This window comes from Dasypus novemcinctus, chromosome 5 (genome assembly GCF_030445035.2).
Source record: "Dasypus novemcinctus isolate mDasNov1 chromosome 5, mDasNov1.1.hap2, whole genome shotgun sequence".
NCBI lineage: Eukaryota > Metazoa > Chordata > Mammalia > Cingulata > Dasypodidae > Dasypus > Dasypus novemcinctus.
The window spans coordinates 141,501,075-141,528,024 of NC_080677.1; the positions used below are offsets into that span (position 1 = coordinate 141,501,075).

General features: G+C 40.2%; 1 protein-coding gene across 3 annotated transcripts in view; it reads right to left on the minus strand.

The window, feature by feature from the left end:
* ESYT2 (extended synaptotagmin 2) overlaps positions 1-22,344 on the minus strand; it is a 110,624-nt gene extending 88,280 nt beyond the window's left edge. Inside the window, exon 1 of one of the 3 annotated variants that reach the window (XM_058297623.1) lies at positions 21,721-22,344. In XM_058297623.1, coding sequence (XP_058153606.1) covers positions 21,721-22,095 — 375 coding nt within the window. In that variant the 5' untranslated portion in view covers positions 22,096-22,344. The remainder of the gene's footprint in view (positions 1-21,720) is intronic. The other 2 variants (XM_058297620.1, XM_058297622.1) reach the window with 2 other exon arrangements.
* Positions 22,345-26,950: the final 4,606 nt, after the last annotated feature.

Genomic DNA, 26,950 nt, shown 5'->3' on the forward strand with positions numbered 1-26,950 from the left:
CCAATATCTATTTTTGAAATTCATAACCATATCAAACTGTTATACCAGGGAAGGGAGTATATGGGAATTCTGTGTTTCTACTCAGTTTTTCAGTAAATCTAAAGTTGTTGGGGGAAGGAGTGGGGTGAGGGGGGTGGGGGGTATATGGGGACCTCATATTTTTTTTAATGTAACATTAAAAAAATAAAGAAAGTGAAGGCAAAAAATAAAATAAAATTAAGTTGTTCTAAAAGTAGTCTATTAATTTTCTTAAGTGAAAATGAAAACCATTCCAGACAAAAACTAAGAAAATTCATTTCTAACACACTTGTACTAAAAGAAATCTCAAAAGTAAGTTCTTCAGGCAGGAGAAAAATATTTCCAACAAAAATCTAGAAATACAACAAGGAAATAAAGACCAAGAATATTTCTATTACCTGGCCTGCTTACAAAGATCAACAACATTTTAAAAAATTAAGATTGTCTAGTTGTTATCTTTTAATACTCAACATTAACTCCATGTAAATTTAAAGAATTAAAAATACTTAGTGAAGGTCCAACTTATTACTAAGGTGGGTCATCAGTTTGCATTAGTTTTGCTTTATTACAAACAATAACTTGCCTTCTCACCCTTGGAGATACTGGGTCACTCTCACATCTACCCTGACCTTTCAACAAGCAGAAGCTGCTGTGGCTCTCCCCAACTCTCAAGGACATGATAGAGCAGTGGAGTGGAAAGTGCATGACAGAGTCAGGGATACCTGACTTCTAATCTCAGCACGGCTGTCTAATAGTTGTGTATTGGCAGGAAATTACTAAACCTCCCTGGGCCTTAGTTTCTGCCTCAGAAAAGTAGAAGAAACACATAATTCTCTCAAGGTTATCAAAATGATTAGATTAAGAGCAGATGCAGCTCTGTAGTTGAGCCCTTGCTTCACATATATGAGGTCCCAAGTTCAATCCCCAGTACCTCCTTAAAAAGATTAGACAAGACAATATCATATAATCCCCAATTTTTTCTTCATTGCCGTCACGGTAGAATAAGGAGCAGAAAAAGAATAGCATAGTAGTTAAAAGACTCTGAAACCAGATTTCCCAGGCCAAATTCTGCCTCCAGAACCAAAGGCACTCAGATACTCTCTTCAGAATTGTCTCCGTTTTTTTATCTGTAAAATGAGGATAATAGGTCTGTGTAAGTTTTAAATGACTCTATATATGGGAAGTGTTTAGAAGAGAACTTGGCACAACGTAAACACTAAATACATTAACCATTTTATTTATTTTCCCTTTCCTGCTGAATTCTGTATAACTCTTCCAAAAGTATGGAGATATTTTGCCCTTAGACTTACTTCCACTCATTACATTATCTACTGCGGTCACCCCTCGGGCTGAAGTGTGGTTTGCTGGCCTGGCGGGGGAGCGGCCACGGTAGGCCTAATTCCAAGCTGCTACCCCCATAATAGGGTGGTTGGTCGGGCCCACCGCCACCCCTGAAGGAAGCTCGGCATGGGCGCAGAGTGCCCTCGGGTCTCCCCTTCTCGGCAGCCATGCTTCCGCGGCCGCCCCTCCTCCCAGAGATAGCGCCACACGATGCCTTCTTTCTCCCTGCGCAGGCGCAGGGTGGAAAATTCCAGTCTGCCCTTTTCCCCTCCCCCGACAGCAGCAACAGCCAGGCGTGGGCGGAAAAATCCAGTCTGCCCTTTTCCCTCCCCCCCCCCCCCCCCACAGCAGCAACAGCCAGGCGTGGGCGGGAAACTCAAGTCTGCCCTCCACCCCAGCAACAGCAGCCACCAATCCCTAAACCCTGCCTCTTCCCCCAGCAACAGCGACAGCCAATCCCTAACCACCACCCCTCCCCCCGTTCAGCACCTCCCACTGACCTTTCTCCGGCAACCAATCAGAACAGGGCGTGGCTTCAACCAATCAGCCTTCCCCAGCCCCTATAAAACTGTTGCCTCTCCCTCAATAAAGTGGACTTGTGTGTTTACCTTGTCTCCACGGTAGTTCTTCTGCCGTGCGCCCTCCAGTCCTGAGAGCCCCCGACAAGGGCCTGGCCTCCCTTGTCCCCAGTTCGTCGCCTGCTTCTCCGGGCGACCCCCTCGTCACCGGCTTCGCCGGGCGACCCCGTCAGCCGTACCGCGCAACCCCTGTGAGACCGACCCCTCGTCTGCTGCCGGACTGACCCCTCGTCCCAAGCGGGACCGACCCCTCGTCCGCAGCCAGACCCCACCTCTACCGACCGAGCAAACCGTCGCAATCTACACTTGTTCCCCTACTTCAAAACCATTATTTCAACTACCCATCACCTGTTAACTGACGATGTATAGATATGTATCTCCCAGATCTGATTTACCAATCATTGGCTGCTGTATGGATAACTTCATTTAGAAATCCCGCAGTCTTTGCAAACTCAACATTAAAAAAAAAAACACTAAATAATCCCACATTGCTATCAAGATCCTCCAAACTATTGTTCTGATAGCATAGCAGCCCAGTCAAGTAACTGGGAGTCATCTTTCACTTTCCCATTTCACTCGTCTTTATTTCTTCTTTAATTTCCAACGCTATATCTATTAGATTCTGGGCACTACTATCTTTCTCATGCTTAGATTTTGCCATTTGTTTGTCCCCTCAGTACATCTGAATATCACTGCCAAATTTATCTTACTAGTCTCCCACCTCATATTTTTTTATTAGAAACACCACTCTTAAAATTTCTGATGTTTTTCTAGTATCTATCAGATCAAGTTCAAACTCTTCCACTTATTTCTCAATGTAAATACTATGCTTCGCTTAGGTCACCCTTCTTCCAATTGCTCAGTTTCTTTTCACCCCATTAGTTTTTGCTTATTCCATCTCCGGAAGACCTTGCATTATTTTCAGGTACTAGGGCTCCTGAGGAAATTAGGACTATACTGTTGAATCCATGACAAGAGCTCCATTACTTTATGTTAGTTTACCAACTAAACAATGTCATACCACTGTAAAATCAATCAAGATTTCAGATGTGTTAAAAAGGGCAGGGGTTGTGAGTGTATCTTAGAAGTGATGAAATACAGGTGCTCAGATTTACAGAGCTGAGCCATAATTACTTTCTAGCTATCTTGGCTCTTGACTTTTTTGAGATAGGGGAGTGTGATAGGATGGATAATGGCTTTCCCCCAAAGATCTCCACGTCCTAATCCCTGGAACCTTTAAGCGCTATCTCATATGGCAAAAAAAAAAAAAAAAAAAAAGGACTTCACATATTTGATTTAGTTAAGAATCTTGAGATTATCCCAGATTATCTATTGGGCTCTAAATTAAATCATGTGTATCCTTACAAGAGGGAAGCAAAGGGAAATCTAGCACACCCAGAAGGGAGAAGGTATTGTGGTTAAGGTTAAATTCATGTGTCAACTTGGCAAAGTTATGGTGTCCAGATGTTTGATCAAGCAAGCCATGGAATGTTACTGTGAAGACATTTCATGGATTTAAATCGTCAGTAAATTCATTGTATTTATGGCTCATTACATCTACGATCAACTGAGGAGACTGCCTTCAATAATGAGAGAAGTCTCATTCAATCCATTGAAAGACTTAGAATAAGTGATGATTTCAGCAGTCAAAAGGGAGAATTTCCATTTCTACTTTAACCAGCCAGCTCCTCCTCGGAGATTCATCAAAAACCTTCACTGAGTTCCCAGACTATTGCCTGCCCTACATAATCTACATATCTCCTGTAGGTTCTGTTTCCCTAGAGAACTCTATTTCAAAATTTGGTAGCAGGAGTGGTTCTTGACAAACAGGATCTTAATAATGAGATTTCTGAGTTTGTTCTGGGAATTTTGGAATTGGTTCTCTAGCCTGACAAGATTCAAAGGCACCAACGACTATTTGCAACAATCAAGATGGCACCCAGAGTCCACGGTGTTACGTTCGCAATGGAGATATGCAAAATATCAACCAATGGATACATCCAGCTACTCAAATGCTTATAAGACGCAAGTCTCTCAGTGAGAGTGTATTTGACAACAGTTTTGTGTTAAAAAATGTAATGATGTTGGCTGGTTGTTTCTAAATACAAAACACTGGATACAGTTCTAAAAGAAAGGAATGAGCTCAAGGCTTCAAATGTCCAACTCAAGCGTCACATGAAGGACGAGGAAGTTTCTATATGTGCCCTGAAAAAAAAAAACCTTATTTCGTGGAGCTACAAGCTTGAGATTTCTGAAAAAAGAAACAACACAACAGATCCTGAGGTCTCATTGTGTAAGTGGGTGAATTACAATGTAACTGAGTTCCCAACACTGCAGGATGTTTGAAGTTAAAGTGAGGACAATGAATGGAAAGGAATGGAATCCTGGAAACTGAAATGGGGGGCATATGGGTTGATAATAATGGTGGGGACACTGAAACCCTAGATACTACCGAGTCTCTGCCAATAAACCTGTAGTGCTCTGCCCTGAGGAATCAGTCATTCAATCTCAGGTAGATAAACCTATAACCACCTTCCCCGAGGAAACAGACCTCTCATCTCTTAAGAGATTAATCCTGTTTCACCAGATGAAACTGTGTTGAAATACCCTGAGGTAGTTGGCTTTCAGGACACTTTTAATTCTTCTTATGACCTACCACTAATACCCCTTTTCTTCCAGACCTACTACTAGACTGAAGGTCCAACAAACCCCAAAAGGTGAGGTACACAACACTAGAAAAAAAGTGCATGATTTTTTCAATTTATACAGACAGAATCAGGGGAATGTGTGTGGGAATGGATATTAAGGGTGTGGGAAAATGGTGGGAGAAACACAAAGCTGGATCAGGCTGAATATTTAATATGGGACCATTACCCACTAAGCAGAGATTATGGATTCACTCGAGGGGTTAGAAAGGACTCAACATTCGTTCAAGTGGTAGGCTGAAGCATGGACAAAAAGGTGGCCTACATTGCCTGAGGTTGAAATGCAAGAACAGCTCTGGTATAATGTAGATGAGGGAATCAAAAACGCTTAAGAGACTGGAATGTTAGAGTGGATTTATCATGTAAGACTTGCTCACCTGCCTCCAGGAATGTCCAGAAATGTCTAGAGGATACACCTTTCACCAAGACTGAGAGGAATAAATTTGTGAGGCTAACTCCATCGTCTCTGAGGAGCTCTGTGGTTGCTTTTCTCTGTAGGTCAGATATTACTGTGGGAACTGCTGTCATTGAACTTGGAAGCTTAAATACAATAGGGATGACTGGATTCCGGGTTGTCAGAAGCCAAGTGGCTGCCCTCAGGTGGGTATGGCTAGTATAATGCACAGCAGACTCAAAGCATTAATCAAAATACTCTGACTTGCAAAGACCTATGGATTGGCTAGTAGATCATGGAGTACCTCCAAGTAAAACAGATGGGTAGTCTACTAAATTCTTTATCTGTATAAGCAGAAGAAATTCTAGGTCAAATGAAGAAAAGTTTAACTTGATTACAAAAACAGAGATACAGTCCCTTAATGAAGTCCCAGCCTTGAAACAGTTTCTAGATCCAGAACCCACTGAATGATGGGAAGCCTGGGTCCACATAGGGAAGGACCCCACTATGTTGCCAAAAATGTATACTGTTAATGTTCCTCCTAACTGTCCTGCAAAAAGACCTATGGCCTTTCACCAGGGTAATTGCAATAGGGAAAAGGAAATGATCAGGCATTTTGGAATTATGAGATACCAGCTAGGAAGTGGCATTAATTCCTGGAGACCCAAAACATCACATGGTCTACCAATCAGAGTAGGGGCTTTTGGAGATGAAGTAATCAATGGAGTTTTAGCTCAAATCAGTCTCACACTGGGTCCAGTAGATCCTTAGACCCATACTGTGGTTATTTCCCCAGTTCTGGAATGCATAATTGGAATACATACCCAATAACTGGCAGAATCCCCACATTGTTTCTCTGACCTGTGGAGTGCTACTACGGTAGGAAAGGCCAAGTGGAAGCCACTAGAAATGCCCCTACCTAGCAAAATAACAAATCAAAAGCAATATTGGAGTCCTGGAGGGATTGCAGAGATTAGTGCCACCATCAAGAACGTGAAGGATGCAGGGGTAGTGATTCCCACCACATCCCCATTCAAATCTCCTATTTGGCCTGTACGGAAATCAGATGGATCTTGAAGGTTGACAGTGGATTTTCATAAAATTAAGCAGGTGGTGACTCCATTTGAGGCTGCTGTTCCAGATGTGGTATCATTGCTGGAGCAAATCAACACATCCCCTGGTACCTGGTATACAGAAATTGAACTGGCAAATGCTTTTTCCTGATTTGCTGTTAGTAAAGACCGCCAGAAAGTTTGCCTTCAGTTGGCACGGCCAGCAATACACCTTTACTATTTCACCTCAGGTGTATATTAACTCTCCAGCCCTCTGTCATAATTCAGTCCACAGAGATTTTGGTCGCTCTCCCTCCCACAATATATCACACTGGTCCATTATATTGATGATATCATGTTGACTGGACCTAGTGAGAGAGAAGTAGCAACTACTCTAGACTTATTAGTAAGGCATTTGCATGCCAAAGGGGGGAGATAAATCCAACAAAATTTCAGGATCCTCCCACCTCTGTGAAATTTCTAGGTGTCCAGAGGTGTGGAGTATGTCAAGATATCCCTTCTAATATAAATGATAAGCTGTTGCATCTGGCCCCTCTTACAACCAAAAAGGAAAGACAATGCCTAGTTGGCCTATTTGGATTTTGGAGACAATATATTCCTAATTTAGGTGTACTACTCTGGCCCATTTACCACGTGACCCACAAAGCTGATAGTTTTGAGTGAGGACCGGAATAAGAAGAGACTCTTCATCAGGTCCAAGCTGCTGTGCAAGCTGCTCTGCCAGTTGGGCCGTGTGATCCCGCAGATTTAATGGTGCTGTGTCAGTGGCAAATAAGAGATGCCAAGTAAAGACTTTCGCAGATTCCTAGAGGACAGTCACAGCATAGACCCTTAGGATTTTGGAGTAAAGCACTGTCACTTTCTGCAGATAACACTCTCTTTTTGAGAAACAGCTTTTGGCCTGTCACTGGGCCTTCATAACAATAGAATATGCCATAAGCCACCAAGTTGCCATGAAACCTGAGTTGTCTATCATGAGCTAGGGTTTGTCAGAACCACCAAGGCATAAAGTTGGGTGTGCACAGCAGTATCACATCATAAAGTGGAAGTGGTATATATGAGATAGGGCTTGAGCAGGCCCTTAAGGCACAAGTAAGTTACATGAGGAAGTGGTACAAATGCCCATGGCCCCCACTCCTGCCACATTACCTTCTCTTTCCCAGCTCACAGATGTGGCTTCTTGGGGACTTCCTTATGATCAATTGACTGAGAAAGAGAAAAAAACCTGGGCCTGCTTTACAGACATTCTGTACAATACACAGGTTCCACCCAAAAGTGGACAGTTGTAGCCCTACAACCCCTTTCTGGGACATCCCTGGAGGACTGTGGTGAAGAGAAATCCTCCCAGGAGATAGAATTTTGAGCAGTGCACCTGGCTGTTCATTTTGCTTGGAAGGAGAAATGGCTCGAAAGGAATTTGTATATTGATTCATGGCTGTCACCAGTGGTTTGGCTGGATGGCAAGAGCCTTGGAACATGACTGGAAAATTGGTGACAAAGAGGTCTGGGGGAGAGGTATATGGATAGACCTTTCTGAGTGGGCAAAAATGAGGATATATGTGTACCATGTGAATGCTTACCAGAGGGTGACTTCAGTGGAGAAAGATTCTAATAATCAAGCGTTCAGGATGACCCATTCTGTGGATACCTCTTTCCTGAGCCAGTCCTGTCATTGCCCAACAGGCTCATGAACAAAGTGGCCACAGTGGTAGGAAAGGACATTATGCAGGGGCTCAGCAACATGGATTTCCACTGAGCAAGGCTGGCGTAGCTGCAGTCACAACTGAGAGCTCAATCGGACAGCAGCAAAACAGTACTCAGTCCCCAGTATTACACCATTCCCTGAGGTGATCAGTCTGCTACCTCGTGGCAGTTTGATTACACTGGACCACTTCCATCAGTTGAAGGGGCAATTTTCTTATTATAACTGAAATAGACACATACTCCAGATATGGGTCTGCCTTCCTTGCAGGCAATGCTTCTGCCAAAACTACCATCCATGGACTTACAGAATGCCTTATCCATTGTCATGCTATTCCACACAGCATTGCTTCTGAGCAAGGAAACCAATTCATAGCAAATGAAATATGGAAATAGGTGCATGCTCATGGAATTCACTGGTCTTACAATGTTCCCTATCATTCTGAAGCAGATGGATCGATAGAGTGGTGGAATGGCCTTTTAAAGACTCAATTATGACAACAATGGGTGGCATTACCTTGCAGGGCTGGGGCAATGTTTTCTAGGAGGTTGTATAAGCTCTAAATCAACATTGACTCTATGGTGCTGCTTCTCCCATAGCCAGGATCCACGGGTCCAGGAATCAGTGGGTGAAAATGGGAGTGGCAAATTCACTATTATTCCTTGTGACCCACCAGAAACAGTTTTGCTTCCTGTCCCTGCAACCCTAAGCTCTGCTGGTCTATAGGTTTTAGTTCCAAAAGGAGTGTTTCCACCAAGAGATACAAATGATTCCATTGAACTGGAAGTTAAGATTGCTATCCAACCACTCTGGGCTCCTCACATCTCTGAATCAAAAGTAAAGGGAATTGCTGTACTGGCTGGGTGACTGATCTTAATTATAAAGGGGAAATTGGTTTGCAACTACACAATGGAGATTAAAAAAAAAAAAGCTTGCCCCGAATATAGGTGATCCCCTAGGGAATCTCTTAGTACTACCATGTCCTGTGTTTAAGTCAATGAAAACTGCAGCAACCCAATCCAGGCAGGCTTACTAATAGCCCAGAAACTTCAGAAACAAGGGTCTGGGTCACCCCACCAGGCAAAGAACCATGGACAGGAGAGGTCTTGATGGGGGTAAAGAGAATATGGAATGTAGAAGGAAGTTATAAATATAAGCTATGACCATGTGACCAGCTACAGAAATAAGGACTGTAACTGTTATATTTTCTTCCTTGTTTTGTTATAAGTATGTTTGCATATATACATAAAGCAGTATCTTTGTTTTCTTCTCTGTCTGATCCCCTTATCATATGACATAAGTTGTATTAACTTCATGTCACAGTATTAAGTTATAGGATATCAAGTTTAAGAGTGACTACTACCCAAGGACTTGTACACCATTCTAGGGAAAGTCAGTGTGTTTCTGGTTGTACACAGGACAAATGAGTATTGTAACTGAAAAATATGACTGTTACTGTTTTTATTTTGATATTAAGTATGGTTTAAGGAGATGTGTATGGGTACCAAGTTGACAAGGGGTAGACTGTAATGATTACATTTATGTTTCAATTTGGCTAGGCTATGTTTCCAGTGGTTTGGTCAAGCAAGCACTGGCCTGATAGTTACTATGAGGATATTTCACGTACTTAAATCATCAGTAATTTGATTTCATCTATGGATGATTATATCTACCATCAACTGAGGAGATTGCCTTCAACAATGAGACACGTTTCACCTAATTTGTTGAAGGCCTTAAAAGGAGAAGTGCTGATTTCAGGAGACAGAAGAGAGCCAGCTTCTCGTGGGGAATTTATCAAAAACCTTCACTGGAGTTCCCAGTCTCTGGTCTGTCCTATACAACTTGGACTTGCCCAAACCCCATAGTTGTGCAAGCCAATGTCTATTTTAAAATCGCATAATATGTACATAACAAATGCATACATATACATACACATATAACTCCTGTTTGTTATGTTTCTCTAAAGAACCCTAACACAGAAGGTGATTTGACAATGGAACCAGAAAGAGATCTGAAGATGCTATACACTGATGGCTTTGAAGACAAAGGAAGAAAGTCATGATCCAAGGAATGTAGCACTAAAAGCTGGAAAAGGCAAAGAAATATATTTCCCCTAGAGCAGCCAGAGAGCACATGGCCCTGCTGACATCTTGATTTCAGGCCAGTGAAACCGATTTTGGACATCTAGCTTCCAAAACTGTTGTTTTAAGCCATCAAGTTTGTAGTAATTTGTTGCAGCAGCCACAGGAAACTAATATGGGCAGGAAAGATGGCTTGTAATCCCATGTTGCTTCCTGTGCTCTTTCCCCTCTTATTTTATTCACTATGAAATTACAAAGACAATTCTTTCTAAAACCATTTTTCATACACACAGCAATATTCACTACTTTATTTCTCAAAATATCAAATTAAAGTCTTGCCTAAGCTATTAAGTAAAATTGACACTTCCTATTATCTACTGGATAAATTCCAAGATCTTTATGCATGTGAAAAAAGGAGTAGAAATTACATTGCTATATGTTGTTATGTTTGCCCCAGATTATATTTGGGGTTTTAGTTTTAAAAACTCAATACTCAGATATTAACTTAAAAAGTGTTAAGAGATCTCATGCATTCACATACTAGGCATTTAAATATTTATAGCACCAAAGAGATAAATTAAAGAAATTGGGTGTATAGAAGCCTAATAGAAGAAGCAATTAATAATTCACTATTTCAATAATCCACCTATGTTTATTGAGCACAAACTGTATGCAAATACACTATGCTAGATACTACAGTAGATATAAAAATATATTTATCTTTAAATTCTAATTTAGTGAGACAAATAACTCTATAAGCGATTACAGTACAAAGCAGATTGAACTAAATACTTTAACAAATAAACATCAGATGAATAATTTTAACAATTTGATACTGGTATCTTGGAATGAGAGTGATGTAATCAAAGTCTAGTATATAATACATACTTCGGTGAAATATTTATAGCATGTGAGCTGGATAATGTTCTCTTCCCATATCACTGGATTTATTTTCTACAGCTCTATCTTATTCTGGGAAACCTAAAACACATCAACCCCACAGATACAAACAGAAGGAAGTAACTCTACATCTAATAAAGGTAAAAATTCAACCATTACAAGTAATAGGATGTACATTTTCAAGTCCCTACTTTATTACTAACCAATACTTATTTACAAGAGGAAGTATTAGAATTAATAACTTTTACAATGTAACACAGACAAAAATATAACTTAAACTATAATTATTTATTACATCAGGGTGACTGCTAAAAGTAGAGCCAAGAAAGATTATGTCCTGAAGGTAGTATTTGCTCAAAGAAGAAAAAGCTACAAAGCAAATCAACCCAAAACAAGGATGAGGATTAAAAATGTAAGATCCTTGGATATTAATTTAGGGAAAGACAGTGTGACAGTTTGAGAATCCCAAAAAGAAAAAAGACTGTTTATAAACTAATCCATTCCTCTGGGTGTGATACCCTTTGATTGCATTAGATTCAGCTGAGATGTCTCTGATTAAATTACCTGTTACAATTATGGCTTTGATTCCACCATGTCAGCAAGGTGTGAATCAGATTGAGTCCCCACTCCCTTGGTGGGCTGATATAAAAGAACACTCACTCAAGAAGACACACAGGGAGAGAGCGCTTGATCCTGGGGCCCTGGGAAAGAGATGAGCCATTCACTTGATAGTCTGCAGCAGAGACTGATATAGGATGCCTAGAGAGACAAACCCGGTACCAGCCTACAGGTAAGACTGGGAAGAAGCAGGGCCCATGAAGCCTCAAGACAAGAGGAAAAGGAAGCCCAGGAAAGACAGACCAGGCAGAGATCAATGACCACCTTGCTTCAACACGTGGGAACTGTCTTTGCAGAGAAAGCAACCTTGAGTTGGATGACTTTTTAGGGCCTTGTAACTGTAAGCTTTTACCTCAAATAAATACCTTTTATAAAAGCCAACAGATTTCTGGCATTTTGCATTGATAACCCTTTGGCAGACTAAAACAGGGGGAAAAAAAAGTGCAATTATCAGGCATACTTTCAAGTGTTAATAATAAAAGGCATCATGGTAGACAAATTCTTAGCAACAATGTAAAATAAACAACAGTGAAAAAGAAACAAAGAAAAAATTGTTATCTCATCTGTTCCATTAAAGTTGACCGTGGGTGAAGGGGACCTGCAAGAAAGGAGGTGACAAAGGCCAACCAAAGGTAAAAATTATTCAGTTATGCCATATACATGTGCCTGTGTCTCAGAAAACTGACTAAAGGACCATGACTAGCCACCCTTCTACTCTTTTTCCCCACTCCATTTCCCAGCATGTTTCATTTAGTCTTCCCAAGCACCAGGCACTAGGCTATGCAGAGTACTTGTTTTAGTTTGGTACAAGCTGCTGGGAGCAATATACCAAAAATGGGTTGGCTTTTATACTGGAAATTTATAAGGGTAAAAGCTTACAGTTCTGAGGCAGTGAAAATGTCCAAATAAAGTCATCATCAGAGATGCTGTCTCACAGAAGCTTGGCTCCTGGCGATCCTGGACTCCGGCCACATGGCAAGGCACATGGAGGCATCTACTTCTCTTCCAGGTCTAGTTGCTTCAGCTTCTTGCTTCTCTGTGGCTTCCTCTTTCCCAGGTTCCTGTCTGAGCTCCTGGGTTCCTTCTCTCCATTTTTGCAGCATTTTCTCTGTGTGTCTGCCGCTTTCAGTCCTCCCTTGATTAAGGACTCCAGCAAAAGGACCAAGACCCACCCTGGGTCATGCCTCACTAAAGTAATTCAATCAAAGCCCCCCAAACTGAATCCAATCCAGTCAAAGGGTCCCACACCCACAGAAATGGATTTACTTTAAGAACATGATCTTTTCTGATCCACAAAAAGAATCTGTCATAGCACCTCACATAAATTTTTCCATTTAATCTTCATAACCACATTAAAATGTATCATTTCAACCACCATTTTAGACTAAGGTTCTAAAAGGTGTGAAGTGACTTACCCAAGATCAAGGGGATAGTTAAGGGGGTGTATCTCAGATATAAACCCAGATAAAACAGATGCCAGAGCCTGAGCTCTTAGCTCTGCATTATTTTGTTGTTGAAATATGAACTTAATGATATCGTCACATTTTGAAATTAGTAATCATGATGGTATCCTTCTCATTTGGAAGCAATGTACAGCAGTCAGTGATAAAGGACAGCCAGATGTCACTGATGCTAATCATATAACCCGTTATTTTCAGACAAGAAAATTACAATCCAGTCACATTCTTCTCAGGAATCTCAAAGTAACCATCACTACATTGTGTTATACGAAACCACTAATTCACTTAAAAATATTACTTAACTGGTAATTAACTTTAATAACACAACATAAAGAAAGAAAAGTATCTTGATCTTATGACTCAGTGCAGAGGCAGATGCTTTTCTTCCACAGGTATTTACATAAGAAGGGATCTGGATAAAATCTATTGTGTATTTTAATATCATACCATTCAAAAACAAACACTGCCCTCCAAAGTCAGACTTCTGCTTTATAAAATTATGTTATTCTACATAGTTTAAATATTGGATATAGTTTACATATTCTAGATAAACTTGATTAAAAGCTAAAGAAATAACCTTTGTAACTTTTAAAGAACAGAAAATTAAATATCTCACATTCTGGTTTATCTTTTCTCACTACATAATATCTAAAAATCTCATTTTCCAAATCTGTCCATCAGATATCAGTTAAATAATGTTTAACAATATGTATATTATCCACATAATATACATACATACATATGTATAAAAAAGCATATTGAGTGATTAAGAAAAATCACCAAAATGGTAGTAATCACTGGTTAAGAGGATTAGTAGGATTGCAAGTGACTTTTTTTTTTCTTTTCCAAAGCTTGAAATGTTCTACAATAAGCCTGCATTCTTCTCACATTCAGAAAAATTGTTTTTAAAACTTTTCTAGCCATAAATATAAAAAATAAAGAAAAACACAACTACATGTTCATTAAAAATAGGATAAGAGGAACTTTACCGAGCTATGTAACAAAAAATAGAATTTCAAGTTCTACTTCAATGACAGCTTTATAAATTAAAAAAAAAAAAGCACATAGAAAACGATCATATTAGCATTTCCACATCTGCCTGTTAGTAAGGTTATTACTAATTCTAGTGTGTAGTCACCATGTATAAAAATAGAGTTGTTTTTAAAAAGGAAACAACCTCTACTGACAGGGTGCACTTAAGATTTGTTTGTTATTTTCCAGCTACTGTTTGATCCAGACACCCTGCTGTAATCCATTAAAAAGATGCTTGACATTGAACAACTCATTTCAGAGAGGTCTGATGTAAGAATAATCACTAAACTGCCATTCACAAATGCAAGCAAAGATAGTATAGCATAAAATTGGCTTATATGCATAGCTAATCAACAAACCTTAAGGGGAAAAATGTTTTATATCTTTATCAATGGCATCTTTGTTTTAAAATAGATTTGATTTAAAGAGTTGAAATATTTCATTAGGAAATGTGCACAGTAGGGAAACAGATGTGGCTCAACCAACTGGGCTCCTGTCTACCATATAGGAGGTCCAGGGTTCAATGCCCAGGGCTTCCTGCTGAGGGCAAGCTGGTCCACACGGCGAGCCGGCCCACGTGAGAATACTACCCTGTGCAGGAGTGCCACCCTGCATGGGAATGCTGCCCAGTGTAGGAAAGCTGTCCCATGCAGGAGCGCCAGCCAATGCTGAGACCTGGTGCGGCAAGATGATGCAACAAGAGACACAGAGGAGAGAAAATAAGAAGACTTAGCAGAACAGGGAGTTGAGGTGGCGCAAGAGAGTAATCGCCTGTCTCCCACTCCGGAAGATCCCAGGATTGGCTCCCAGAGCTGCCTAATGAAAATATAAGCAGACACAGAAGAACACACAGAGAACAGAAACAGAGAGCAGACATTCAATGGGGGGAATGGGTGGAAGAAATAAATAAAATAAATCTCTAAAAAAGTGCACAATTCCCTAAATGGAATAATGTTTGTTTTTTTTTAAATTAAACACAGGACTTTAACAATTGAAAGACTTAATAAAGGTCTGCTTTGTTTTTTTCCAACCTTTTAAGTCCTGGACTAGATTTTGCTGATCAAATGATTTTTAGTATGGTTTATAAGCACAAATGGAAAAATTTACAGTAAAATTTACAATAACCTCAATCAAGGTCATTATAACTTTCAACCAACCACCATTACAGGTCATTTGGGATTATGGCTAATGTTTTTAATACATTATTTTCTAGATTTAAAAAAATGACCATGTATTACTTTTATTTAAAAAAAGAAATGACCAATGTATACTATGAATATAAAAATATTCTATAGAGAGCTGTGTTAGCTAGTAAATTTCTTTGAGTTTAAGGCCCTGTCTTACTCATCTATGTGTCACTGGTACCCGGCATAATACCTGGAACATAGCAGACATCTAATAAACGTTGTTGAATGAATAAATGAATCAAAAAAGACTAATTTTTAATCTCCATGCATAGTGGATTATTTCCTTGAAATATAATCTGCTCTAGGAAAAATTCACCAAAATGGCTCCCTTTTTAAAAATTAGAGGACTTTTAACACAGTAAAGAAAAAATAAGTGAAGGAAAGAAAAACCAGTGACAAGGAGAAAGACCATCAGAATACTTTTGTAAATAACACGTTAAATGGAAAATTGATTCTATGCAAAGGACAACCGACATAGCAATTGTTTTGTGTAGTAACTACACTCCATCCAATTCCAAAAGAACATTAGGTGACTCAGTGTCAAGGCACAAAAGGTTCATTAAAAATAAAAGAGAACAATCTATTTGGAGGAAGTAAATGGGGCAGGTACAGATCACAACAATCCAGCAATAATTTTGGCTTTAAGTTTTTTTAAATTTATTTTTATTGGCTATAAGTTTTTGACAGCTACATCAAGAAGAAAGCTACATTGCATTATACAGTAGTTTTCATTTCTGAGGGCCCAAGCATAGTTCTGAATATATCATTATCTCCCCACTACTTCCATGTCCAAAACACTAAGTGTCTCAAGGTTATGGCAGTATTAATGCTAAAGCACGGATTCCCCATCTGGGCCCTGGTGAATTGGAAGAACTACCCTGAGAACCTGGGGTTTGGGTTCTAGTCGGAGCACTTCATTAATCCTGGGATCCATAGGAAGATATTAGCTTAGGTGCAATCTTCTCTAAAATGAAAGAGCTATAACTACAACACATACTGTGGTGGTTTGAAGCTGTATGTACTCCAGAAAAATATGCTTTTAAATCTAATCCATTCCTGTGTATGTAAACCCATTGTAAGCAGGACTTTTCTGATGAGGCTACTTCAGTTAAGATGTAATCCATTTCATTTAGGATAGGTCTTAATCTTATTACTGGAGGCCTTATAAAAGAATGAAAATCAGACAAAGAGAGAGAAAGCCACTGAAGCAAGAAGCGGAAATCAAAAACACCCGGAAGAGAAGGGAGAGACCGGCAGATACCGCCATATGCCTCACCATGTGGCAGAGGAGCCAAGGATGACCAGAAGCACGTCTGCAGGAAGAAAGCATCACCTTGACGATGCCTTTATTTGCACATTTTCCCAGACCCTAACAAATAAACTCTCATTGTTTAAGCTGGACTATTTCACAGTAATTTGCTTTAAGCAGCCTAGGAAACTAAAACACATATTGCATACGTTTCCCTCTAGATTAAACAGTTCATGAATCTATCATTGCAACCCTCTTCTTCCATAATGCTGCTTTACCAGGATCTGATGCTGCCATCTCACTGAGCTACCACACTGTCTCCTACATTATATCCATGATGTTCCACTTCTGCACTTTTTATTTTACTATTACCACAAACTATAATGCCATATCTTCTATTTTTAAATGTTCATGAGCATATATTTCCTGTCAACTTGAAAGCTCTTATGCTCTCCCTCTCTCTTCTGAAACACCATAACATTTGTGACAATCACACTCTGCCAAATATTAGTTTGTCTTATCTCCCCTTTAGAGCATTAATGTGGGAAGCGGATGTGGCTCAAGCGTTTGGGCTCCCATCCACCATATTGGAGGTCCTGGAATTGTTTCCCTCCTGGTGAAGGTGACCTGGTCTGTGTAGCAAGCTGGCCCATGCAGCAAGCTGACCTGCATAGAGAGCTGGTGCAACAAAAGAGACAAAGAGGAGAGACAATGAGAGACACAACAAACCAGAGAGCTGAGATGGCTCAAGCGACTAAGTGCCTCTCTCCCACATCAGAGGTCCCAGAATTGGTTCCTGGTGCCTCCTAAAGAAAAGAGAAGAAAAGCAGACACAGAGAGCACACAACGAATGGACACAGAGAGCACAACACAAGGGGGTGGGGGAATAAATAAATCTTTAAAAAAAAAGGCATAAAAAAAAAGAGTACTAATGTGAAATCAGGATGCCTTCTTAGACTTTTGTCAGCCTGTAATTCTTGGAATAGTGCGATACATACAGTGTTCCTCAGATCTTTAAATGAAAGAAGAAAATTAATCTGAAAACAGAATCATCATTGAGACTAAAAAAGATAATGAATTGACCAAGCTTAATAAAATCAGAAGACCACAATTATTACATTCTAAGACTATGCTCTGATAGAATGTATCTAATATAAAACAAACTAATCTATAGTTTAAATTTCTCAAACATACATGATAATTCTGTATTAATGCCTTGAGTTAGTGTTAAGAGTTTAGAATAACTGACAGAAACACAAATTTATACTGTTTATTGAAGCATGATTTCTACTGTTACTCAACCAGAATATATGTTTGCTTTGGCCTATGTAGTAGCAATGTTTAAAGTAACATTAGGTAAAAATACTAATCTAGTTACTTTTCTCATTCATAAGCCCATCCCTCTTGTTAGTCTTTAAAACATGAAATTTTATCAGAAAATTGTTTTGAAAATTTTTAAGTTTTAGTTAAAATTCCATCAGCATTGTAACTGATTATCCTTATTTTTAAAAGAAATTCGGTGTTTCCAATATTTTGAACAGTGCTGAGATATAACCCACATACCATACAATTCACCCATTTAAAGTATATAATTCAATGTTTTTAGAGTATTTAAGCCATTTATAATATTATTCACAGTTGCTGTTACAAATGTGGAAATTGTGAATACCTACAGTGAAGATAAAAGGTTTATTAGGACTAATGAGACCACTTAATTATTAGACCGTGTTCCATAACTCAGTCTTGAGAGGTTTGAAATTTATATCATAAATATATATTTATAACATATAATAAACATGCTATATATTTATAATTTCATATATTCATATGAATTATTTATATTTCAGTCCTAGCTCTATATTCTCCCATCTTGAAATTGTAAAATAAGGATATTATTGATCGGAAACAGAAATATCACTAAAACTAAAGCATACAAACTGATGGACACACATATCCTAAACTAAAAAGATATTTACTGCTTTATTTTTAGCAACCTTGGCACATTATGTTCTAACTTAATGAAGCATTTGGATCACATAATATACAGCAATGCAACTCTCATAATCTTTTCCTATTTGAATTATTGTAGGAGGGTGGGTATAATCAAGAAAACACAAAGCACATCTGTGTCCTGATCCAAGAGATGATAAGGACTCTAACAATTTCTCAAAACAAATAATCACTCTAGGAATCAAGTGCTAAAGTAGCAATAACATTTTAGAACAGTTTCTGAATTAGCTAAACCAACTATTTTCTGTATGTCTTCCCAAGGTTTTATTAAAGTAGAAGTCAATGATTAATACTAAGGGGGAAAAAAGCAAATATTTGTCCTTCCTTCACAAGAGTATGCTTTTCTTTTGTTCATGTTCTTAGCTGTACATATTAAATTTTGGCTAGAGCTAAATTCTCCTGAATTTCCCAAAACTATGGGGAGAAGAAAGCTCTCCCTAAAGAAAGTTTGTACATGGTAGTGTAGACCATTACCAAGGATGCTGACTATGCTGTAATTCTTAATCATCAAAGCAAAAGAGTAATAAAAGATCAATTGTCAAAAGAGCCCATTAATACTATACATGACAGGTTTGGGTCAGTACTCAACCACAGAATCAGCATTTATTACTGGTAGTAAAAGCAGGAAAGGATGAGACTTCACTCTACTGAGTTTTAATTATTCACAAACAGAAGGAACAATGGAAATCTTTCTTATTCATCTCCATAAACACACTTTGAGGATATTCTTCATCTGTAGTCTAATTTTCCAGGTCCCTATATACACAGGATAGAGGCTGATAACAACAAAAAATCCAGTCCATCCCAAGTCTGCCAAACCCCTTCCCTTGGTTATGGAAAAAAAGAGTGAAGAATGAATAATAATGTAGTTTATGTTAAAGCTGTAGGACCACACTCTTACAGAATTGTCACATGTTAAGTGAGAGGTTTTTGTTTTCGTCTCAACTGGGGAAGAGTAAATATTTTTTCTGAAAGTAATAATATTATCCAATTATCTCATTTCTATATCCAGCATAACATTACTTTATGACATAAAGATGAAAAACTGTCAGTAAATATAACCAAAGCTGAGGTCAGAAAATTAGTACCACAGTAGTTCATGTTTTCCTACACTTCCATTCCACTATGAATCAATGACATATGAAAATGTGTAGTCTTTGGGGTGTACAAATATATTTAGCTCAAAGCAAACTACCAGCTCGAAGTTTAGAAACCCGAAGAACCTTAGTCACAGTAAAAATCAAAGTACTACTAATACTGAAATCTTATCTTATATACTGCTTCCTCTATTGTTTATTTGCTCCCTGGCTGTAAAAGATAAGTGAGCACACATCCAAAGATTACAATCCATTGTTTTTATTATGAAAATAGCACATAGGTATTACAATAAAAAAAGGTATCCAAAATAAATCTCCCACAAACCCCAGACTCCTAATGCCATTCCTAGATGTGATCACTGGTAAGTTTCTTGGGTATCTTTCCAGAAGTTTCCCAAGCAATATAAACATTTGCAAATAGATATGTGTGATTAGTGAGTTCAAACAAATTTGTAATGAAGCAAAAAAGTTTGGAGAGAATATAAATTCTCTTCTCCCTGAGATGAACACTGTGGTTATCAATTTAAGTCAAAGAAAAACCCAAGAAGAAAATCTTTGTCTAGTTACCCTTCTATTCTCTTAAAAAAAGGGGTGGGGGGGGGGTGGGAATCCTTCAATTCACATGGAGTTTTACAAGCAAATTAGATATTATCCAACTGTTCAATAACAAAGTATCTATGTCAACACCATCACTTTTGGTGAATTTTAACACTGATTATGCAAGCAGTTTGGGTTATGTATCTACTCTAAGCTCTTATAGTTTCTTTCTAATATCAATTAACTTAGTGTAATATGGACACAAGGTGCCATTTTAAAGTTACTTCTGCTTTTCCAAGTGCCCATCTGTTCTTGGTTTTTCTACCTTGATTATTTACTCTTCCTGTTTTGTACACCTCCCTCATTTTTCCTGCTACAAACTGAAAGCTCTGCCACACCAGTTATTTTGATGCCCTAAAATACCACTCTTCCATATATTCCAATATGTATGGACAGAACCTTAAGTTCCACTTTGGAATTTAATTTACATTCTTATTCAAGTTGCTATTTGTCATCATAAAATATTATCTATTATGTTCCTCTTGGTCCTGGGCACTCTTGTTTTCTAGTATTTTTTGTCTGCCTTTTGTGTCATCTGCTCCACGCTTTCCTTGGTAAGTATCTTATGACTGGAAACATGGATCATTCTCCAACCCCTTTTCTCCTCTAAGAGAAAAGGACCCGTTTGAAACTTACTGGCTGGCCATTTTCATGCAGACGTTTATTCAAGCCTAACGTACAACATTGTTTATCTTAAACTCAATTTCCTGCAGTCTTAAACTGTGACACCAAACATGGCTAAGAAAGAATTAGGGAGCAAGGAGAAATAGATGACGAAGCCAACTCCATTAGTTTGCATACTCAAATATATAATGCAGAGGTAAAAAGAAAATAATCAATACCATGACTTCTGCTATTAGTGCAACACTTTCAAAACTTCCTACAACACACACACACACACAAACCACAACACACAGGATTCGAGTGGACCTTATATAAAAATGCTCATTTAATAGACTTCAGTCTCACAAATGTTACTGGCGGAAAAAAAAAAAATCAAACGAAAAAGTGTTCTAATATCAGCGAATCTTTGGGTGGACCCTCATTGTTCAACTGTGGCAGTAACAACCAAGAAATGAGAGTCTTAGCAGACTACGAGGGGAAAAAAAACAATTTCTTATTCCACTAGCTGTCAGAAGAATATAGCCCGATCACCGACATTTTTTTTTTTTTTAAACTGGGAACATTAAAACCGGATCATTTTCAGGCCTATGGCAGGGTGGTGGGAAACGGCATCGAGAATTCTTCCTGGCTGTGAACACTAGAAACAACTACTCATCTCCCTAAAAAGGCATACCAAAAGCAGTAGTCATTCCCACCACGCAGATAAACTTGGTCTCAAATGGGAAAAGTCTTGGTTTTCTGGCAAAGACGTGGCCACCGTGTGGGAAGAATGTAACGCACATTCGCCAGCGTCGGCGCTCGCCCGGAGGTTAACGAGGGAGGGGGTGGGCAGGGAAAGAGAAGGCGCTGTTCTGAAGACGGTGACCCGTGACAGCAGCTCGGAAGCGACGGTAGACGGGGACAGGAGAGTGACTTCTGCGTGCTGTCAGGGTTTGGGGGGGGGGGCTGCGGATGGGGAGGACCTTACATAAGCAGGTCGGTGGAAACCCGGCGCTCGCGGAGGCGAAGGTGCGCGCCGCGCGTGGACCGCGCTCGGGCTGGGGCGGCCACTCACCCAGGCGGGCAGGTCGGAGGAGCAGATGCCGAGGCGCACCGCCCGCTCCTCGTCCTCCAGGAAGGCCAGCGCCCGGTACAGGCGGGACGTCTTGTGGCCCTTGTTTCTCCGGCACCAGAAGAGCAGCCCCAGCCCCAGCAGGATCCAACTGAAGCTCAGCCCCAGGTAGCCGAGCGCGTACACCGGGAAGAGCAACACGAAGCTGCGCGCGAACTGCGAGAGCAGCCCCGCCACGTCCACGCTCAGCATGGAAGCAGGGGGCTCGGACGCCGGGCTCCCCTCAGGCTTGGGACCCCTGGCCGCGGCGGGGCCCGGGTCGCTCCCGGCCTCTGGGGCGGCCGCTCCTCCCGGACACTTTTCCCCCGCGCCGCTCATCGCGAAACCACGTCCACAGGGAGCGGCGACGGCGACAACGGCGGCGGTTCACTCCCGCCCACCGCTTCCCCTTCCCCCGACCGAGGCGGGGTGGGTGGACCCGAGGAGACGGGGGCCCCGGGCCCGGCACAGCCTACAGCGCGCGCCAGCGCCTCTCGGAGAGTGAACAGCCCAGCCCCGCCGCGGCAGCTCTAGCGGCCGCAGCAGCCGCGCCCGCGCTTCCGCCCGCAGGCGTGTGCACGTCACCACGCCGCGGCGGGCGGGGCGGGGCTCGCGCGGGGCGGGCGCCCGAGCCCCGGGCGGCGGCCGCGCCGGAGGTCGCGAGCTACCTGAGGTGCGAGGGTTGCCCAATCCGCTGGTCGGGGCCCCTGGCCTTGTCTCAGTGCCTGGAGACTATTGGGGCGCGGTCCTTCGGCCGCTTGCCCAGCTCTGCGATGCTGGGGAAAGAAAGGGAATGGTTTAGCGAGATGAGGTCATGGGACAGGCGCCTTGTTGGCTGGTGTCCGGGCCCCAGCGCCTGGCGGGAAAGGTGCCGCGCCTCGGCCCAACGAAGGCTGCTGGCCGTGGCCGGACTTCTCTCCCCTCGCCCACCCGCTCCTCTAAAGCTTTACCCATCTTTCGTTCTCGGACCCGACTGATGGAAATCACCTGTGGAGCTTTAAAACCTACGAGTACGGACTGGAGCCTACTACATCAGAATATCCGGGGGTGGGGTCTCCGTGTCCTTGTACTACCCTAACTTCAAGGTACACGAAGGGGTTCTAGGCTGCTCTAAAGTTCTCTTTCTTGAGGGGTGTGATCATTTTGTGAAAATTCATCGAGGTGAACATTTAGGATAAGTACTTTTCCGCATGTATAGTATACTTAAGAAGTTTTAAGGAGTAACTTCGTAGAAAATTTTAAGAGCAACAAAAAACACTTCCCTTCGTTATTGATAGAGGTAGCCGTCAGTCATAAAAAGGAAGTATTTTATTCGTCCTGATAATGACATAGTTAAAAATGCTTTTTTATGTTTTGGAATTCTCTGTCATTGAGATGTGAAGAAAAAAAAAACACCCCACAGTAATATAGACATTATCTTCGTTATGTAATGAAGGAATTTAGGCTCAAATAACTTGCCCTAGGTGACACCACTGGCATATTAGCAGGAAAGAGCAGAATTCAACTCTTAAGCACCATTCTACATTGCTTCTCTAAAAGGCCTTAAAAATTATGGAAATCAACTATTTTTAAGCAATAGTTTAGAACTGGTTTGTAATTTCTTATAGCATTTTCCAGATAGCTCATGAAAACACATCAGCTATTGATTTGCTTTATTTTCCAGTAGATTTGATCAGGGGAGCCTGGTTAAAGATAAAGCAATAGCAATCCTAACAATGCTTTTAAGCATATTCAACGAGATCACAAAGGAAATTCTGAGCCAATTTGTAATAAAATAGGGTTTATTTTTTTCCTTTTATGCTGCTGACTGCTTTAAAATGATCACCTTTTGGAAGGGCAGAGACTATTGGAGAGAAACTACAGTATGCATACACATTCTTAAGCTCCTGAGTAATACACGTTAGTCAGATGAGTTCTTTCTGTATTGTAGGGATTCTGAAATAATCTGCTTGAGAACTGTGCAGTAGGAGTAATGAGAAAGCCTGGCCACTTCAGGACAAAACATATTCCACAGACAACTTGGCTGTGCATATATATATATATATATGAGAGATGAACTGGACCTTTCATTTGAGTAAAAACCTGTAAAATGTAGAGAATAGCCAACTACAGACTATGAACTGCGATTGATCAGAGCCCTAAAAGAGGCAATGAACAAAAGTTTTGCTGCTAACGTTAGCTTTTTTTTTTTTTTTTTGGTGGGAGAAAGCATTATTTGTATGCATCAATAACCTTACCAGAATCTCCTTTGTAGTTCAGCCAGGCTTTAAGTTTCATGAGGGCAAGAACCATATTTATTATGCTTATTACCATATCCTCAGGCTAGCACGGTGCCTGACACGGTTGATGCTGTATGAATAAATGAATCACCAGTAGCAGGGTTACCTTCACTTTGGAATACCTGTCTCCCTACCACTCATTTATGTATGTGTGCAAAATTATGTATGTATATTTGTGTGAATATGTAAAAATATAAATACATATGGATATTTATATAGCTATATAAAACAAACTGCTCTAGAGTCTAGAACACTAAACTTCGAGCAAGGGAAGGAAGTGGTTTTAATTTTCTTTTTGTACAGCACTGAATTATATTATATAAATTGTAAATGTAAAATGGCTGGTTTCAACCCCTTTCCCTATGTAACAGCTTAATGCTCTTAATGCCACCTTCCCTTCAAGACTAAGTTTTTAATTTAAGACAGTAAAACAAGTCATTCCATTGTTAACATAGGAAGGAGCATAACCCTTTGTCTTTTGTAGTCTTTCCTCTAAAAAGTTGTAGAATCATATCTTATGGATAGAGGCTTGTGCTAACCTTAACCAAGTAAATAATATTGTACCATCTGCTATAAAGCATTTGACCTCTGGATGTAAAATAAATTGAAATAAAGTGCCCTTATATGTATGCCAGTTGACCTCCTCCGGGGCCTTAACTACCTTCTCTGTCATTCCAACTGAACTTCCAGCTTCTTCTGAACTTCCAGCTTCTTCTGTAAATTTAACAATATGAAGAAGGCAGAAAGTATAGCTATTGTCACTTACTCTTATTTTGACTGATTCTTGTAACGGGTCAGAGTTTGGGTCTTAGGTTTTTGCTATATTTTACTCTTCATACCCCTATATCTACTGCAACCTTTTCATGTTTTCACTATCCTTACCTTCTGTGCAGGCAGTTCTCCAATGAAAGATACTGTTTTCTGTTTTATTTTTTCTTTTCCAGAAGAAATAAGAACACCATTGTGAATATTCTAGTATAAAATTATAAAGTTTCAGCATCTGTACTCATTCTTTCTTTCTAGTTTCAGGGACAAATGCTATCTTCTGTTTAGGTAAAACCGTTCTGCGTGCTTTAGGTCTGAGCCTTACCAACTGTTCCTTCTACCATCTTTGACCTCTTCCCTAGCACCTCTAGATATAGTTCACTGAGGAGTGACGGGAATGCACACTCTGTTGCTCTTGATCATCCTTTCCTGCTACCAACCAGGACTTTTTTTTTCCCCCCAGATTCATTAAGAATTCTTACTATTCCTGTATTTCTGGATGCTCCTTTTGTAATATAACCACACTTTCTTACAATAAATCTCCTTTACCTGAACTATCCTGAATGGTTGTATTTTGTAACCAAAAGAATTAGAAAAACACAGACCCTCTCTTTCTTATCCATATTATTACAGAAACTTCTTAATGGTTGGTATCCTTTTACTCCTGCCCCCTTTCAAAGCTATCTATAGACCTCCCCATTTTTTCCCTTCCCATTCCCTTTTCATTCCTTTCCTCCTCTTGCCTTACCTCACCTCTTGGCATAGACGAATTAGTGGCAGGTCTGTCCTGAGGTGGCAAGCCCCACAGTGCCCAAAGACAGGGCGCTGACAAGGTAGGAGGCACAGAGGTGGCAGGCAGAGGAGACAGCCTGGTTACACTGAGAAGGTAAGTAAGCATATTGAGGATAATAAAAGCCAGGTTTCTCACTTTTGGGGAACATACTTACAAACCTGGAAAGGGGGAAGACTAGAAAGAATCCAGAGGTGTTGAATTGGAAAATTGAAAGTATTAGTGTGAATTCATGTTTTTAAATGTATATGTACACAAGAATTTAAAAGTAGTTATATATGTATGTATTTTGTATATTTGTATGCTTATATAGTAGATTGATGTGTATATAAATATATATGTATTTCCTAGTTTTATTTGCTGAGGGCCTCTAGAAGCAATGATATATCTGTATCCATGAACACAACTAAACTCCCAGATCTTGGTTTCTAAACATCATTCTCCAGTAAAAGGAACCAAGGCAGTTTGGAGAATAGCAGATTCCAGGGTTAGAACAGGGAAAGTGCAAGATGAGCCTAGAATATTTTATGCCAGAAAATAAGAACACAGGGAACAGGGGCCAGCTAGATGGAGCTCCCCCTGGCCAAATCTAGGACAATTTGAGAAGCAAAACAAATAATAATAGCAGAGTACAACCCAGAGAATAGAATAGGAACACATGAGTCCCTACTGATATGAATGGCTGGATGAGGGAGAAGGGGAAACTGTTCTTTATGGTAGAAAGTCAACCAATGTATGGTGATGAGATGATGGAAATAGAAAATCACCATTAAGCAATCATCACAGTGGTAGTTGATTCATGATTGAGTTAGTGGAGGCTAAGGATGATAGATGGAGGTTTGATAAGGAACAATAATAGGATATCTTTTCACAAGATACTTTTATCACTTTCAAAGGAGGAGCTGATGTGATTCAGTGGTTGATTGCCAGCTTCCCATATACGAAGTCTCAGGTTCAATCCCTGGCCACAGTAACTCAAAGAGAAAAAATTACGAAGAGAAAATGCAGATTTGGAAAAACTGGAAGGTACCAGCATACCTACAGGGGTATGCTACTAAAGTAAACATCACCAGAGGTGGGGCAGGTTGAAACTGTGAGACCTTGATGTGATATACCGAGGACAGCACAGAGTTATTTCTGTGACATTTCTGCCAACGAAGTATAACTTGAGACAGGGCATGAGGAACTATCAGGCAGACCTAGGATAAGGATTATCCTCAGAATGTAATAAATCTTTCCAAATCATAGGAGATAGGAGACTGAGGGGACATGGCAAGTATAAGCAACATGAGGTCCTGGATGGTATCCTAAACCACAAAGAAAAAAGAAACCTCACTGGGACAGTTGATGAAATTTGAAT